The sequence below is a fragment of the Primulina eburnea genome, chromosome 9 (assembly GCF_022965805.1).
Source record: "Primulina eburnea isolate SZY01 chromosome 9, ASM2296580v1, whole genome shotgun sequence".
In the NCBI taxonomy this organism is placed as follows: Eukaryota; Viridiplantae; Streptophyta; class Magnoliopsida; order Lamiales; family Gesneriaceae; genus Primulina; species Primulina eburnea.
This window is the reverse complement of record NC_133109.1, coordinates 26,325,369-26,343,425: the sequence shown is the minus strand read 5'-3', so window position 1 is coordinate 26,343,425 and position 18,057 is coordinate 26,325,369. Positions and strand designations below refer to the sequence as shown.

Here is an 18,057-nt window from a genome sequence, read left to right as displayed (position 1 = left end):
ACTCACTAAACTTGATCGATGCAGGTGAGGACGAGTACGGGGATGCGAGAGGTGGGAACCGATGAGTTGGCTCGTACTGTGCGGGGGCCTAACCCGAGAACCGCTTAAGTTTTGAAGAATTTTATGCATATTAAATTCATTTACTCTTATTTTAATGAAATTACTTCACGTTGTTTAAACAAGTACTTTTTGCAAGCTCGTTTTAATTGTGACGTTGATGACACGAAAATAGTTTGTACTCGTTTATATTTAAAATATTTAGTCAATCATTTTATTTATATTGCATTTTGAAACATTATTACTTATTTAAGAAAATTTTTTATTTTTCAAATTTTACGTAGCTTTAAAGTACGGTACGTTACACAATCCCCTCGACCCATGTGTGAAGAGCTCGACTCACAAGTGGACGAAATTTGCCTCACATTTGGGTCGAGTCAACACACATGCTCGACCCACACACTTGATCCACACGTGCTCGACCAACATATGACCCACAAATCAGCACACACGACCATGCTCGACCCACACAAATTTTCACACTCGACCCTGCACCAGCACACTCCATCCATCTCCTCGACCCACACACTTAGCACACTCAACCCACACTACCTTGCTCGACTGTAAATATTCACACTAACTCCACCCACAAAAATTCTAAAAAAAAACCAAAACTAAACTGAAACAAATATAATTACTACAACATAACATTACAAGTACTTATTTATCTTACAAATCTTCAAATTTTCAGTTGTTTTTTGATTATTTTGCTATGAAGAACATAAAAATAACTAAAATGAAATTCGAGACGAGATCAATTAAAAAATATTTTTGTAAAAACTGAAATCTAACTAACTAATCAATGAGCTAATTAATAATCTCATCTAACTAACAAGATTTAGCTCTTTTTTTTAGATTTAAAAAAATCAAAATCTCTTTAAAGTATGTGCGGGAGTATCCGCCCCCGAATCCAACGAGTTTGGATCGTATTTGGCCATTTGGGTAAATGTGTTCAAATTTTGTATTCGGACGGGTATGGACCGGATAACGAGTTTAAAAATACCCAATCCATCTAAATTTTCATCTCGTTATACTTGGCACTGAGACCTACTACATCTTCGACGCCGCCTTGTTCGCTGCCCTTAACCACCGGAACTATGGACTTCACGACAGAGTGGAAGTCCCGGTGGACAGTATCTTCCACCTTCTCACCTCCTTCGTTTCTTTCAGAAAAGAATCCCAATTCTCCCATCGGTCCCCTAATCTTCACCCCAAAGCCTAATTCCCCCACCTCTCAACTCCTTCACTCTCCATCGCTCGCACCTCGCCTTCCACCACGTTACCCTGACCTCTCACTCGGCAGAGTCCTCCAAAATTGTGATTCTGTTCCATCCACCGCCGCCTCTATTTCCTCTGTTATTGGTCCTCTGCTTCCAGACCACTATTCCCTCTTCCACGGCTTCAATTCCTTACAATTACTCCAAATTCCTTCTAAGAATGCGCTGATTGCATTTTTCCCGACGGGAGAGAATTTTGACCGAGTTGGCTTTACCTTATTTCATGTTAAAGATGGGATTCTAAGTCCTGATTCCAAGATGAAGGATTTTTTCCAGTTAGCGAGAGAGGGTTGCGAGAATCATATGCGAATTACACGATTGATGGTTAACCCAGTTGATGATGGTGATGATGATGGCGATGTAAATAATGCTATTAGGCGTAATAATGTAGTTGGGTTTTTAATGGTTGGTACTAATTTTTCTGTTTATTGGTATAAAATTGGAATTAGTACTGTTGGTAAATGTAGTGAGTTTTCTGTTTGCTTGGATTATCTGGGCTATGGAAATGCGAAGATGTTTAAGGGTAATGCAGTTGTGAGTGTCTCTTGGAGTCCATATTTGAGGGAAGAGTGTTTAGTGTTGTTGGAGAATGGAGATTTATTGTTGTTTGATGTTAATTATTTGTGTGGCAAAAGGTCTAAATTAATGCATTTGGTTAGTGCAAAGAAAAGGATCATTTGTAAAAAGATGCATGTCTCCTTGAATAACAAGCTCAAGCTGGAGAAGGCAGAAGATCGCAACGAAGGGCGATGGTTTGCTTGTGAGTTTTGTTGGCATCCTAAGGTATTTATTGTTTCTCATCACAAAGGGGTGTTCTTGGTTGATTTGAGGTCTGCTGGGGAGTGCAATGTCTGTTGTCTACTAAAGCTTGAGACGTTAGCGGTGGTGAAGAATGATGAATTTGTAGCACTTTCAAGGGCAAGTTCTGATGGATTTTTCTTTAGTGTAGCTACAAGATGCCTCCTACTTCTTTGTGATGTACGGAAACCACTGGTTCCGGTCTTACGGTGGGCTCATGGTCTTCAGAATCCACGATATATGACTGTCATTAGATTATCAGAGTTGAGGGCTAATGCAGAAAATGATAAGCACAAGTTGGCATCAGAATCAGGTCGTTGCATTTTTCTCGGATCATTTTGGGACAATGAGTTTGATACCTTTTGTTACGGTCCTCATATAAACAACGGAAAGAATTCTGTTTATTCTGAAGTTACAAAAGTTTGTGACTTGTATAATTCGTGGGGACTCCCTTCCAAGCTTTCATTGTCAGGCCGTGATTGTGATTGTGGTAGTTTCCTTGTGAGAGAGGAACTCTCCAAATCCTCTCTCCCCATTTGGACTGATTGGAGGCAGAAAAAACAGTCAGTTTTGGGGTTTGGCATTCTTGATGCAAATCTTTTTGCAAAGTTGTCCACACCTTATAATCTTGGTGGATTTATACTAATCAGGCTAATGTCATCAGGGAAGTTAGAAGCACAACAATTCCATGTTTCATGGGAATCTCACAGATGTTCGGATATGGCTTACAGGAGGATAAATATAGATTTGGAGGAAAATCTTTTGTATCTGATGGACGGTTCGGAATATGGTGGGAAAAAGAAATTTCACCACCTGAAATTTGAATTTCTAAACGCCTACTTGAAAGATAATCTAGCCCAATACATAGTTAAAAGAAGAGAAAAAAGGGAAGAGATGAGTGAAACTGACCAAGACAAGTTTAAGGTTGAATCGAACTTTAATTTGGGTCATGAAATATGTGCTACATTGAAAGATTTTGGGCTTCCAAATGTGAGATCTTCTATGGCAGTTTCTGATATATTGAAAGATATTAATTTTCCGACAAGCATACATGATATTGCTTTAAGAAAGATTTGGGAAACTTTGTCAACAAATTTGTTGCGATTGGCTTTCTCCCCTTACATGCATTTTCTCAAGAATCTCGAGAAACATCAGGAACCCTTGGAGTTCCTGGGCATACCCGATCAACTTCAAGCTCTTCCATTTCTTCGTAGAAGACCATCGAGCCGCAGCAACAAATGGTCTCGCAAAGTGAAGCCGTCTGATGCAACAGTAGGCCCACTTCTCCCTCCTCAATTTTTGACCATCTTTCATAAACTTTGCACCGATGAACGAAAGATGGAAGGAGAGCTCCAACTGGAAGAAACAGAAGAGTTCTCAGCTAATTCTCTCTTCAAACTTGAGTGTGATAAAATTATGGAAGCTGTCCAAGATCATATTAGAGATTCTGATACTAAAACTCTTGGTGATGATTTTGTTTCTCTTGCCGATGATAAAGATGAGATAAGCTACATGGCTACAAATTCAAAGTTCTCTTACCACAAACCACTAGCATTCTCAGAACGTCCTTTCATTGGAGTTGATGAAAAACCTGGCTTGGTGAATAGTATATTTACAAACCATGTTATCAGGAGAAACCAAGAGCTATATGATATTAGTGTGGTGACAATAGGACAAGAGCTGTTTGATGTTGGGTGCCCAGTGGCACTGAAGTTTGAAGACCGTGCAATGAACTTCGGGCAGAAGGAGCTGGAGCTGTACCAAAATTTGAAGAAGTGGGACTTAAACTTTCAAAAAAAGTTTAAGCCATATCAGGATTATATTTCCAGACTCAAAGAACTGAAATAACAATGTAATCATTGGGTTAATGAGTTGTCCGTTGTTGGGCTATCTGAGGTAACGAGAAGTTGTTACTTAAATTCCATGAAACATGTAATCAGATGGTAAATGAGGTGAAGTCTGGAATAATACCTACACTATACCAACTTGAGCAACTACTTGATGTTGCTCCACCTCATCCGGGTGCTCATTCGCATATCACATCTCAGGTGAGTTTTTGTAGATTGTTACTTAAATTCCTGAAATGTGGACACATTCTTTTTGGATTTTTAAGGTTCTTTTATATTGTGTATTATAAGTATGCGGCTCTTCTTCATACCACATCTGGCACACTGGCTGACGATGAGAAGTTGACAAGTCCGGGAGTAACAGATCAGCTTTCTTCTGCTCAAGGTCTTCCTCAAGGACAGTCCCAGTTTTCCCATTAACCAGGTCTGCTTAATTTTTATTTTCTTCTTCCATAGCTGGATAGCTGTTGTGGGTATATATTTATTGACCGGATATATGCTATATTGGTTTTCTCAGATTCCTGTGCCAGTCTCTAATATGGAACAAGTCATTATCAATAAAAAGCTCCATGCATTGGGCCTGTACTCGAATTTCCAGAGGTAGGAGAATTTACTCATTGTTCAATTCTACTTCATAAAAAATCAGTATTTCATGTTAAATGCTTGAACTTTTGTTTGGTTTAGTGTACTTCCAATTGCCATGGATAGAGCTATAACAGAGATAGTGTCCAGCATTGTGCAGTGAAGTGTTTCTATTGCAACTCAGACAACAAAGGAACTTGTTTTGAAGGTTTGCTTTTATAAATTATTTCCTTTACACATTTGAACAATCTATGTATCAGTGTGCATTCCAAAGGTTCTAAACAAAAGATTCATTCTTTCAGATGAGAGTACTATGCTTTGGAGCCTGATGAAACCCTCATACGTAACGCAGCACATTTGATGGTTGCAAGGTTGGCTGGGAGTCTAGCACATGTGAGGTAAGGATAGACATGTCTTCCTTTAAATGTTATTGGAATCATATTGACCCTTTGTGTGGTTCAATATCTAGCCAGCTTACGGGTTTCTTCAGGGCTTGAGCATATCAAGCGAACTTTTAGAGCAAGCAATTCAACTTGTGACCAATGACAATCTAGACCTCGGCTGTGCAGTGATTGAACAAGCTGCCACAGAAAAGGTTAGATGAATTGATGATCCTTGTAACCACAAAAGTTTCTGAATATTCCAAGTTTGACATCTTTACTCTGCCTACTTGTTTTTTCTTAGTCAATTTTTTTCTTTGAGATAGAACTTGTCTTCATTTTTAATACCTGAGCTGATGAAATCTAATGTTTATTGGCATGTTTTTGTGTCTACTGATAAATGTTGTGTTAGAATGCTATATTGTTGTTTCATTTTTCTGATTGAAATCATGGACTAGAAGCTTTCATGCAAGAACGTTGTTCAACCTTAACAAAGAGGGAAACATGGGGGTGAATAGGTGGGAAGTTATGGTCAGAGAAAATGGAGAGGATTTTTTAATATAGCAAAAAACTAGATGCTTAAAAGTTACTAATTCTAGGACTTTGTTTTCTTGTGATGTGGTTTGCAATATTATATGCCGAAGCTAGGTGTCATGGGTTGGTTCTCTCACTAATATACAGGAGCTACTTATTATTCATTTTTGGCAAATAATAATAGTATGAATTAGTATCATAACTTCAATGACTTCTTGCAACAATAGTAATTATTGGATTGGAGTTGACTTCGTTGGTTTGCTGTTGTTTCCTTGTTGCATCATAATTCCATTGGCAGGCAATTCAAAGTATTGATGGGGAAATTGGCCAGCAACTTACTATCAGGAGGAAACATAGAGAGGGTGATGGTCTCACATATTTTGACGCTAGCCTGTATGCCCAAGGTCAAATGGGTGTTTTGCTGTATGCCCTTCACCCTAAACCTGGACGCCTGTCACACTCGCAGCAGCGTGTTCATGAAGGTGTATTGCTTTGGCGGATGTCTCAGAAAATCAATCAAATCAGTATTCAGTTCACAATTCACATGGGAATTGGATTATATTGTGTTATTTTTAAATAGGATTTTGCTTGGTTACCGTGGCAGAATTGGTCCAGTCGATGTTCAAATGTTGTACCTGCTGTTCCCATTACTTCATCTGGCAGTGGGGGACTCTCTCGGCAATTTGCATCCGCATCTGACCACATAACTGCTGGCATTTACACATTTGGCATTGCAAATGCAGGAACTAGTGTCATTCCCCAGAATCTTAAAATTGGTTGTGAGGAGTTAGATGCCAATGCATCCCATCTCCCTAGGTTTCGTTGATTTATTATTCCTTTTAATTTTTTTCATGATCTTTCAATTAAAGAACTAATTTATTTCCCCTTTTATGGGGATTTCAGTGTTTCTTCCACTCATATTGCAACTGTTGATGCCCCTACTCTGCAAAGTCTGAAAATGATGTTTCTACGCTCCACCTCACTTCTACACCTGAATTGCATTTGACAGGACCTTCTAATTATTTAAAAGTGAGTGATATTTTTGTGAAAGTGTTGCTGCTATTGTTGTGAAATTATCACCTTATGTGGTATTCTACAGCTGAAGGAATCTGTGGCTTTGGTGCAGTCTGTTAAGCCTTGGCATCGGATCGTCTTGGAAGCAATGATTTGGAGCCTTTGTTGACCACAGGTGATGCACTGGATAAGTACCAGACTATTTCAGAGAAGGTAAATTTGGTATCCTAATTTGTCTTCTTGTATATATGTATTTGATATCAATTTGATGACTATTTTAATGTTAGAATAGAAAGTGTCCAAGTAGTGGCAAAGGAATTTATATGTTTGCTTTGATTAATCAATAATGCTCTCTTCACTGGTCCTTTTTCAGCTTGAAAATCTAGTGATTAGATACTTCAAGGAAGCAGAAATCCAGGTAACTAGCTACCTCCAAAAAGGGTTAATTCTCTCATTTCTTCCCACGTATTGTTTATAAATTTGTTCCAGTCAAAGCAGTTTTTGTATTTATGATTCAGATTCTTTACCAGAGTGTACCTATTTTTGTTTGGAGAGAGTTACAGCTGAGGTTCTTGCTGTCATCCTCAGGTGTCTAAGCCGAGACGCTGCTGCTCTGGCAGTTGCTCTAAATTTGCAACTCTCTGGAGTCTTATTTGATCGATACCTGAAAATAGAAAATATTGATATGTTAGTTCCTAATATTGTGTAGGCTTTCAAGGGCTTGTATGAAAAGGCAGCAAACCGAGCTCATGTCGATACTTACCTAGCAATCTTGGCTGCCATTCGTGATGTTAGCAAGCTTTTTGTTAAGGAGCTCACTAGTTGGGTATGCCATTAGATTTTATATTACAGTTAGTTAACTTTGATGATCTTGCCGGATACCTTGGATTTGGTAATTCTTTTTGTGACACGTATTTTGGTACAGTTTTTGCATTTTTGGACTAATTGGCTTTTTTTACAAACGCTGCTTCTAGGATTGTTTTAGTTTATATTTTGAAATTGTTCTATTTTTTGTGCTTGATTATTTTTATGTCAGACTTGATAGTTGTATTCCCCTTGTTTTGATCATCTCCCCATGATATTTTCCATCCCCACAAATAAATTTAAACATAAGTAGGCTATTGTTGAAAAATAATATTAAAATGTGTATTTAATATTTGAATGTTGAAAATAAGAGTTGTAAATATGAAAATTATTGTGTGATGATTTGGGTAATGATGTATTTTATTTTTGGATTATTTGTAAAGAAATTCTATAAATAGTCTCACAATTTGTGAAGAAATTCACAATTGAGTAGAGAGAAAAGTATTATAAAGTGTGTTGTTCGGTAAATTTTGAGAGTTTGCGATTTTTAATTTTTACCATAAATTTTTATTTTTTCACAACACGTTATGAGCACAAAGCTCTAAAAGTCTTCCATATTTTTCCAAGCTCCAAACAGAAGAAAAAGGTAACAAAAGTAATAATATTTATTTTACTATTATGTATTTATTGTGTATATATTTAATTTATAATATAATTGTTGTGAAAAGTAAAAATTTATTGTAAAAAGTAAAAATCTCAAACTCTCAAAATTTATCAAACAACAAACTTTATAATATTTTTCTCTCTACTCAATTGTGAATTTCTTCTTAAATGGTGAGGTTATTTATAGAATTTCTTAAAAATAAAATACATCATTACCTACATCATCACACACTAATTTTCAATATTTACAACTCTTATTTTCAATATTCAAATATTCAACATTCAAATATTCAATACACACATTTTAAATATTATTTTTCAACACTCCCCATTGTGATGATGATCATAATGATTGTATTTATTACGTGTTTTTATACTGGCTCGTTAAAAACCTTACTAGGAAAAACTCATTGGGATAAAAACCATAGTAAAGGTAAAAAGTGCAGTCACGTAAACCCCTCCTCATGTTGACATGAACAATTCTTCACAAATTTCGTAGATTGCGCACCTCAATATTATATGTGCTTTCTGAATATTGTCGTAGGAAGTGTCTTTGTGAAGAGATCTGATGGGTTTTCATTTGATTGAATGTGACAGACATCAATACATTTATTCTTCTCAAACTCTTTGGTGAATGCAAATAACTTAGGAGGAATATGTTTAGTTATGTCGCTTTTATGTATCCTTCTTTCATTTGAGCAACACATGCATCATTATCTTCACATAATATCACAGGGTTCTCGTCGAATGATAATCCGCATGAGATTTAGATATGTTGGGTCATTGATTTTAACCACACATTCACGATTTGCTTCATGTAGTGCAATAATCTCGGCATGATTTGATGAAGTTGTTATGAGCGTTTGTTTCTGTAAACGCCAAGAAATTGCAGTGCCTCCACGAGTAAATACATATCCAGTTTGGGAATGTGCCTTGTGTGGATCAGATAAGTATCCACCATCGGCATAACCAATTATACTTGGATTAGCATCTTTTGAATACAAAAGTCTCAAGTCTGTCGTTCCTCGTAGATAACAAAATATATGTTTAATTTCGTTCCAGTGTCTCTTTGTTGTATATGTGCTAAATCTAGCCAACAAATTTACAGCAAAAGATATATTAGTCCTTGTACAATTTTTAAGATACATAAGGGCACTAACAACACTTAGATATGATACTTCTGTACCAAGAATATCTTCATCATCTTCACATGGACGGAATTGATCATTTTCTATGTTTAATGATCTAACAACCATTGGAGTACTTAAAGGATTTGCTTTATCCATAGTAAAACGTTTAAGGATCTTTTCTGTATAATTTGTCTGGTGAACAAACATTCCACATTCTTTTTGTTCAATTTGTAAACCCACACAATACTTGGTTTTTCCAAGATCCTTCATTTCAAATTCTTCCTTCAAGTATGACACAACTTCTTGAATTTCCTTATTCGTTCCAATGATGTTTAAATCATCAACATATACAACATAATTACGCATCCAGATGTTGTTTTCTTAATGAAAACACAAGGACATATTGAGTTATTTACATATCCCTTTTTCATCAAGTGATCACTTAGTCGATTGTACCACATTCGACTGGATTGCTTTTAACCCATATAATGATCATTGTAATTTCACAGAATAATATTCTTTGGGTTTTGAACTTTGTGCTTCAGGCATCTTAAATCCTTCAGAGATTTTCATATATATATATATTACTATCAAGTGATCCATATAAATAAGCTGTAACAACATCCATACGACGCATTTCTAAATTTTCAGATACCGGCAAGCTAATCAAATACCGAAACGTAATTGCATCCATCACGGGAGAATACGTTTCTTCATAATCAATTTCGGGCCTTTGAGAAAAACCTTGTGCAACAAGTCGAGCTTTATATCTTACTATTTCATTTTTCTCATTTCGCTTTCGAATAAAAACCCATTTGTATCCAACATGTTTTACACCTTCAGGTGTAAGGACTATAGGTCCAAAAACATTACGTTTATTTAACGAATCCAATTCAACCTGGATGGCTTCTTTCCATTTGATCCAATCCTGCCGATTTTTACATTCACCAAAAGATTTTGGTTCATGATCTTCATTATCATTTATGATATCGATTGTCACATTATAAGAAAAGATATCATCAATTTCTTCTATATTTTTTCGATTCCATATTTTTCCAGTATTAATGTAATTGATAGATATTTCACGATTCTTGTCAGTTTGTGTTTCTGACAGAACATTTTCATCATCATGTGTTTCTTCAGGAACATCATTCTCTATTTTGTGATTATCATGTGTTTCTTCAGGAACATCATTTTCTCTTTTGAATTCATCGTGTTTCTCTATGAGTTTTCTTTTTCGAGGATTTTTATCCTTGGAACCAACTGGCCTTCTACGCTTCAGGCGTTTAATGACATCATGAGTATCTTCAATTTGTTTTTTCGGAATTTCAATTCGAGCAGGGCCATTTGCAGCATGTATATGTGATTTAGTTATCCTTTTTGTGTCTGCAAATGCATCTGGTAACTGATTTGCTATTTTTTGCAAGTGCACAATTTGTTGTACATCTTTTTCACATCGTTTTGTTCTTGGATCCAGATGTAACAATGATGATATATACCATGTAATTTCTTTTCCGGTTTGTTTCTGTTTTCCCCCTAACATTGGGAAGATTTCCTCATTAAAATGACAATCAGCAAAACGTGCTGTGAACACGTCGCCTGTCTGAGCTTCAAGATATCGAATGATTGATGGACTATCATAACCGATATAAATTCCAACCTTTCTTTGAGGTCCCATTTTCTTTCGTCGCGGTGGTGCAATAGGCACATACACCATACATCCAAAAATTATCCGATGAGAAATGTATGGTTCTTTACCAAATGCAAGCTGCAATGGAGAGTATTTATGATATGCAATTGGTCTGATACGAATTAATGCAGCAGCATGTAAAATTGCATGTCCCCATATAGAAATAGGGAGGTTTGTTTTCATAATCATTGGTCTAGCAATCATTTGCAGTCGTTTAATCAATGATTCAGCCAATCCATTCTATGTATGTAAATGAGCAACATGATGCTCAACAATGACTCCCATAGACATACAATAATCATTGAAAGTTTGGGAAGTAAATTCACCAGCATTATCAAGTCTAATTTTCCTGATTGTATAATCGGAAAATTGATTCCTCGATTTTATTATTTGAGCAAATAATCTTGCAAATGCAACATTTCGAGTTGACAATAAACATACATGTGACCATCTGCTGGATGCATCAATCAATACCATAAAGTATCTTAATGGTCCACATGCCCTGAATACGTTCAAGAAACATTGATGATTCAGTTTGAATTTTGGCTGGTGATGGTCTTATAATAAGTTTTCCAAGAGAACATGTTTTACATTGAAACTTATTATTCTGAAAGATCTTCTGGTCTTTCAACGGATAACCATGTGTATTTTCTATAATTCTTCGCATCATTGTTGAACCAGGATGTCCTAATCGATCATGTCAATTGATCAGTATTGAAGAATTATCAACTACCATGTTTGATTCAATTGCACTTATATATGTATAATGCAATCCAGTAGGTAGCATTGATAGTTTTTCAACTACATATTTCTTTCCTGATTTATATGTGGTAAGACATATATTTCTCATTCCCTTCATTCATTGTTTGAGTATCATACCCATAGGAATATATATAATTAAAACTCAACAGATTTCTTTTCGATTGTAGTGAATATAAAGCATCATTGGTCAAAAAATTTGTACCATTAGGTAACAAAAATTGTCCTTTAATCAAGTCTACATGACCTGATATTGTATTCACCGTTGTTTTTGTTGGTTTTAGTTCCAAAAATATCTTTTATCTCGAAGGATAGTGTGCGTTGTACCACTATCGGGTATGCAAACTTCAGCTTTGCTCAGAGCATTTTTCATATTTGAACTTCAAAAAAAATATGCAATGAAATAAAATTACTGGCAATACATATTTAAATATAACACATATCATAATTATACAATAAGACATTATTATATGAATACATGAAATAAATTATTGTACATTTATATTCTACCACTATATTGTTCATTTTCAGAGAAATCATTGAGAAAATCTGCACCATCAATATTTTTCATTTCTATCCCACCAACATATTGATCATTTCTAGAAAAATCATTCAGAAAATCAACAGAATCAAAATGAGTTGAATCACTCAAACGGTCACTGCGTTCAGTGAAGTTGGTCTCTTTTTCTTTCCCCTTTATAGATTCTTTATAGAGCTTGCAAAGGTGCTCGGGGGCTCGACAAATACGAGACCAATGTCCTGGAGTGCCGCATCTGAAACAAGAACTTTCAAATCTTTTCGAGTGATTTTCATTAACACTCATGTTCTCATGATGCCTTTTCTGTGGGTGGTTCGTGACGTCCTTTTGAGATGAGTTATAAAAATAACTATCTCTATTGTTTTCAAAATCACGGCTTCGACCACGATCAATTCCACGTCCACGTCCTCGACCACGACCTCGACCAAAACCTTGTCTTTGAATTTGATTTTGGTTTCCAGGTTTAAATTCATTTTTACTTACAGCATTTACTTCTGGAAATGCTGTTGATCCAGTTGGTCGGGACTGATGATTTCTCATTAGCAGCTCGTCGTTTTTTCTGTCAGAAGAAGACAAGCGATGAGTTCAGAATATCTCGCAAATCCACGCACTCTATATTGTTGTTGTAAAGTTATATTTGATGCGTGAAATGTGAAAAATGTTTTTTCAAGCATTTCCGATTCCGTAACCTCATGTCCACAAAATTTTAGTTGCGAGATTATTCGATTCATCGCTGAATTATGATCACTGACTTTCTTAAAATCTTGGAATATTAACATATTCCATTCTTCACGAGCGGTCGGAAGTATAACTTCTCTTATATGTTCAAATCTTTCTTTTAATCCTTTCCATAGAGCCAAGAGATCTTTTTCGATGAGATATTCACATTTTAAACCTTCATCGAGATGTCGACGCAAAAATATTATGGCTTTTGCTTTTTCTTGTGATGAAGATATACCATTTTCTTTAATGGTCTCGCTTAGACCCAATGACTCAAGATGTATTTCTACATCGAGAGTCCATGGTATATAATTATTTCCCGTGATGTCGAGCGCAACAAATTCGAGCTTTGTCAAATTTGACATTGTGGTACTAAAAAAAATTACGATACATTTTATTAGTTAATGAATATTGCAATACAAAGTAATGGATAAACAACAAATACAAGCATCCGTAAAAATAAAGAAAACACACAAGGATGATATTCTTCAATAAATACAAGACACGTGAGTATGATAACCAAAATAATTAAAAATAACCTTGAGAAAGCAATCTTCTTTTTTTTTCAAAAATTTGATAATGAATAATTTTTAGAGAAGAAGAGAGTTGGAGTGATTGAATGTTTTTGTGAGATCATATTTATAGGGCAAAAACTAGCCGTTTTGTTATCGTTTATGACCGTTGGTGTACAAAAAAATAAAGGTATGTATTTGTAAAATTTTATGGTAATAATATGGTGTATATAATATTAGTCATGTTTAAATAATTATGTATATCATATCATATTATTATAATGGGGTGTCATAAGTTATTTTGTTTCAAAACCTTATATGCTTTTATACTTGTCGTATCCCTTACCGGGAGTGTGGGATGTCGTCTTAACATCCTCCCAGGATTTATAACAAGTTTTTGAAAAAATTTATTATTTCTAATAATAACATTATATTATATATTAAATATATACACAATAAATAAATAATAGTAAAATAAATATTATTACTTTTGTTACCTTTTTCTTCTGTGTGTGTTTTCTTTATTTTTATGAATGCTTGCATTTGTTGTTTATCCATTACTTTGTATTGCAATATTCATTAACTAAAAAAATGAATCGTAATTTTTTTTAATACCACCATGTCAAATTTGACAAAGATCGAATTTGTTGCGCTCAACATCACGGGAAAAAATTATATGCCATAGACTCTCGATGTAGAAATGCATCTTGAGTCATTGGGTCTAAACAAAACCATTAAAGAAAATGCTATCTCTTCGTCACAAGAAAAAGCAAAAGCTATAATATTTTTGCGTCGACATCTCGATTAAGGTTTAAAATGTGAATATCTCATCGAAAAAGTTCCATTGGCTCTGTGGAAAGGATTAAAAGAAAGATTTGAACATATAAGGGAAGTTATACTTCCGACCGCCCGTGATGAATGGAATATGTTAAGATTCCAAGATTTTAAGAAAGTCAGTGATTATAATTCAACGATGTATCGAATAATCTCGCAGATAAAATTTTGTGGACATGAGGTTACGGAATCGGAAATGCTTGAAAAAACATTTTCCACATTTCACGCATCAAATATAACTTTACAGCAACAATATGGAGTGTGTGGATTTGCGAGATATTCTGAACTCATCGCCTGTCTTCTTGTGGCGGAAAAAAACAACGAGCTGCTAATGAGAATCTTCAGTCCTGACCAACTGGATCAACATCATTTCCAGAAGTAAATGCTGTAAGTAAAAATGAATTTAAACTTGGGAATCAAATTCAAAGACAATGTTTTGGTCGAGGTCGAGGTCGTGGACGTGAAATTGGTCGTGGTCGTGGTCGAGGCCGTGGTTTTGAAAACAATAGAGATAATTATTTTTATAACTCATCTAAAAAGGGCGTTCTGAGAACATGAAAATCACTCGAAAAGATTTGAAAGTTCTTGTTTCAGATGCGGCACTCCAGGACATTGGTCTCGTATTTGTCGAGCCCCCGAGCACCTTTGCAAGCTCTATAAAGAATCTATAAAGGGGAAAGAAAAAGAGACCAACTTCACTGAACGCAGTGACCGTTTGAGTGATTCAACTCATTTTGATTCTGTTGATCTTCTGAATGATTTTTCTAGAAATGATCAATATGTTGGTGGGATAGAAATGAAAAATATTGATGGTGCAGATTTTCTCAATGATTTCTCTGAAAATGAACAATATAGTGGTAGAATATAAATGTACAATAATTTATTTCATGTATTCATATAATAATGTCTTATTGTATAATTATGATATGTGTTATATTTAAATATGTATTGCCAGTAATTTTATTTCATTGCATATTTTTTTTGAAGTTCAAATATGAAAAATGCTCTGAGCAAAGCTGAAGTTTGCATACCCGATAGTGGTACAACGCACACTATCCTTCGAGATAAAAGATATTTTTGGAACTAAAACCAACAAAAACAACGGTGAATACAATATCAGGTCATGTAGACTTGATTAAAGGACAATTTTTGTTACCTAATGGTACAAATTTTTTGACCAATGATGCTTTATATTCACCACAATCGAAAAGAAATCTGTTGAGTTTTAATTATATATATTCCTATGGGTATGATACTCAAACAATGAATGAAGGGAATGAGAAATATATGTCTTACCACATATAAATCAGGAAAGAAATATGTAGTTGAAAAACTACCAATGCTACCTACTGGATTGCATTATACATATATAAGTGCAATTGAATCAAACATGGTAGTTGATAATTCTTCAATATTGATCAATTGACATGATCGATTAGGACATCCTGGTTCAACAATGATGCGAAGAATTATAGAAAATACACATGGTTATCCGTTGAAAGACCAGAAGATCTTTCAGAATAATAAGTTTCAATGTAAAACATGTTCTCTTGGAAAACTTATTATAAGACCATCACCAGCCAAAATCCAAACTGAATCATCAATGTTTCTTGAACGTATTCAGGGCATGTGGACCATTAAGATACTTTATGGTATTGATTGATGCATCCAGCAGATGGTCATATGTATGTTTATTGTCAACTCGAAATGTTGCATTTGCAAGATTATTTGCTCAAATAATAAAATCGAGGAATCAATTTTCCGATTATACAATCAGGAAAATTAGACTTGATAATGCTGGTGAATTTACTTCCCAAACTTTCAATGATTATTGTATGTCTATGGGAGTCATTGTTGAGCATCATGTTGCTCATTTACATACATAGAATGGATTGGCTGAATCATTGATTAAACGACTGCAAATGATTGCTAGACCAATGATTATGAAAACAAACCTCCCTATTTCTATATGGGGACATGCAATTTTACATGCTGCTGCATTAATTCGTATCAGACCAATTGCATATCATAAATACTCTCCATTGCAGCTTGCATTTGGTAAAGAACCAGACATTTCTCATCGGATAATTTTTGGATGTATGGTGTCTGTGCCTATTGCACCACCGCGACGAAAGAAAATGGGACCTCAAAGAAAGGTTGGAATTTATATCGGTTATGATAGTCCATCAATCATTCGATATCTTGAAGCTCAGACAGGCGACGTGTTCACAGCACGTTTTGCTAATTGTCATTTTAATGAGGAAATCTTCCCAATGTTAGGGGGAAAACAGAAACAAACCGGAAAAGAAATTACATGGTATATATCATCATTGTTACATCTGGATCCAAGAACAAAACGATGTGAAAAAGATGTACAACAAATTGTGCACTTGCAAAAAATAGCAAATCAGATACCAGATGCATTTGCAGACACAAAAAGGATAACTAAATCACATATACATGCTGCAAATGGCCCTACTCGAATTGAAATTCCGAAAAAAACAAATTGAAGATACTCATGATGTCATTAAACGCCTGAAGCGTAGAAGGCCAGTTGGTTCCAAGGATAAAAATCCTCGAAAAAGAAAACTCATAGAGAAACACGATGAATTCAAAAGAGAAAATGATGTTCCTGAAGAAACACATGATAATCACAAAATAGAGAATGATGTTCCTGAAGAAACACATGATGATGAAAATGTTCTGTCAGAAACACAAACTGACGAGAATCGTGAAATATCTCTCAATTACATTAATACTGGAGAAATATGGAATAGAAGAAATTGATGATATCTTCTCTTATAATGTGGCAATCGATATCATAAATGATAATGAATATCATGAACCAAAATCTTTAGGTGAATGTAAAAATCGGCAGGATTGAATCAAATGGAAAGAAGCCATCAAGGTTGAATTGGATTCGTTAAATAAACGTAATGTTTTTGGACCTATAGTCCTTACACCTGAAGGTGTAAAACCTGTTGGATAAAAATGAGTTTTTATTCGAAAGCAAAATGAGAAAAATGAAATAGTAAGATTGTTTTTCTCAAAGGCCCGGAATTGATTATGAAGAAACGTATTCTCCCGTGATGGATGCAATTACATTTCGGTATTTGATTAGCTTGGCGGTATCTGAAAATTTAGAATGCGTCTTATGGATGTTGTTACAGCTTACTTATATGGATCACTTGATAGTAATTTATATATGAAAATCCCTGAAAGATTTAAGATGCCTGAAGCACAAAGTTCAAAACCCAGAGAATGTTATTCTGTGAAATTACAAAGATCGTTATATGGGTTAAAGCAATCCGGTCGACTAAGCGATCACTTGATGAAAAAAAGATATGTAAATAATTCAATATGTCCTTGTGTTTTCATTAAGAAAACAACATCCGGATGCGTAATTATTGCTGTAAAACATCATTGGAACGAATAAGGAAATTCAAGAAGTTGTGTCGTATTTGAAGGAAGAATTTGAAATGAAGGATCTTGGAAAAACCAAGTATTGTGTGGGTTTTCAAATTGAACAAAAAGAATGTAGAATGTTTGTTTACCAGACAAATTATACAGAAAAGATCCTTAACGTTTTAGTATGGATAAATCGAATCCTTTAAGTACTCCAATGGTTGTTAGATCATTAAACATAGAAAAGGATTCATTCCGTCCATGTGAAGATGATGAAGATATTCTTGGTCCAGAAGTATCATATCTAAGTGCTATCGGTGCCCTTATGTATCTTACAAATTTTACAAGGCCTGATATATCTTTTGCCGTAAATTTGTTGGCAAGATTTAGCACATATCCAACAAAGGGGCACTGGAACTGAATTAAACATATATTCCGTTATCTACGAGGAACGACAGACTTGGGACTTTTGTATTCAAAAGATGCTAATCCAAGTATAATTGGTTATGCCGA

At 35.0% G+C, this 18,057-nt stretch overlaps 1 protein-coding gene across 5 annotated transcripts; it reads left to right on the top strand.

Annotated features, from left to right (window-relative positions):
• The first annotated feature begins 1,070 nt into the window (after nt 1-1,070).
• LOC140841397 (uncharacterized) lies at nt 1,071-6,446 on the top strand. Of its 5 annotated transcripts, none has more exons than XM_073208777.1 (7): nt 1,071-4,180; nt 4,271-4,403; nt 4,497-4,579; nt 4,664-4,769; nt 4,864-4,959; nt 5,031-5,156; nt 5,774-6,446. In XM_073208777.1, the coding sequence occupies exon 1, from the start codon at nt 1,155-1,157 to the stop codon at nt 3,978-3,980; it is 2,826 nt and encodes a 941-aa protein (XP_073064878.1). In that variant the 5' UTR covers nt 1,071-1,154; the 3' UTR covers nt 3,981-4,180; nt 4,271-4,403; nt 4,497-4,579; nt 4,664-4,769; nt 4,864-4,959; nt 5,031-5,156; nt 5,774-6,446. The 5 variants fall into 5 exon arrangements, with proteins under 5 accessions (XP_073064878.1, XP_073064882.1, XP_073064881.1 ...); XM_073208781.1 differs by having other exon boundaries at nt 4,864-5,156; nt 5,774-6,251; nt 6,379-6,446; XM_073208780.1 differs by having other exon boundaries at nt 4,864-5,156; nt 5,774-6,291; nt 6,379-6,446.
• The last annotated feature ends 11,611 nt before the right edge of the window (nt 6,447-18,057 follow it).

Excerpts from the sequence above, each read along its gene's own strand:
- LOC140841397 (XM_073208779.1), top strand. The coding sequence starts at position 1,155 with ATGGACTTCACGACAGAGTGGAAGTCCCGGTGGACAGTATCTTCCACC.